This window comes from Trypanosoma theileri, assembly GCF_002087225.1.
Source record: "Trypanosoma theileri isolate Edinburgh chromosome Unknown TM35_Tth_94_V1, whole genome shotgun sequence".
NCBI classification, from domain to species: domain Eukaryota; phylum Euglenozoa; class Kinetoplastea; order Trypanosomatida; family Trypanosomatidae; genus Trypanosoma; species Trypanosoma theileri.
Window position 1 is genome coordinate 30,519 of NW_021639936.1, and position 671 is coordinate 31,189.

Genomic DNA, 671 nt, shown 5'->3' on the forward strand with positions numbered 1-671 from the left:
CAGATGTAGTGAATGATATGGTGCAACAAACTGTTTTTGATCGACTTAGGGAACAAGGTATTGTCCTTCAGCAATTCCCAGGTCCCTCATCTAGCCTAACAGATGAGGAATGGGCACAGAATCAACTCTATGATATCATTGTTAACTCATCTAGAGAGCAAATAGCTGCAGCCATTCTTAAAAACCACGACAAACATGAGAACGAGGATGTAGAAGCGAAAGAAAAAAAGAAGAAAAACAAAAAAATGGGAGAAGAGGGAAAAGAGGAAATAAATAGGGAGAGGGAGAGCAATAAGGAAATGGAGATGGATAAGCATGATGAAGCTCGACGCGATCCTGGGCGTCCTTTGTTGTACCGTGGACAATCAGAGAAATCACTAGATGGGCAACGTGGAGTTGCATCCTTTTCCCGACAAGTGAACTCATTAGGAGGAAGAGGAAGAGGAGTAGGAGGAAAGAAAACTGCCGAGTCAATCCCATCAACCAACACTCGTCATATTACTGGGGATGGTGCGATGAATGAAAAGACGTCAGCAACACTGTCCAGGGACACACCAAGAGAAGGAAAGGAATATGCAAACAACAAGAATAATAATCCCATGTCTGGAACAGCATTAAGCGACTATACACATACTTCACAATTTTTGGAAGGAGATGCATTAACAGATAAT

The 671-nt window shown here is 42.2% G+C and overlaps 1 protein-coding gene across 1 annotated transcript; it reads left to right on the forward strand.

Moving 5' to 3' along the window:
- Positions 1-8: 8 nt before the first annotated feature.
- On the forward strand, positions 9-671 carry TM35_000941120 (uncharacterized protein; the record flags this gene model as incomplete). The annotated part of the gene is made up of 1 exon (XM_029031533.1): positions 9-671. A coding segment is annotated over one exon (663 nt), but the record flags the coding sequence as incomplete, so codon positions are not given.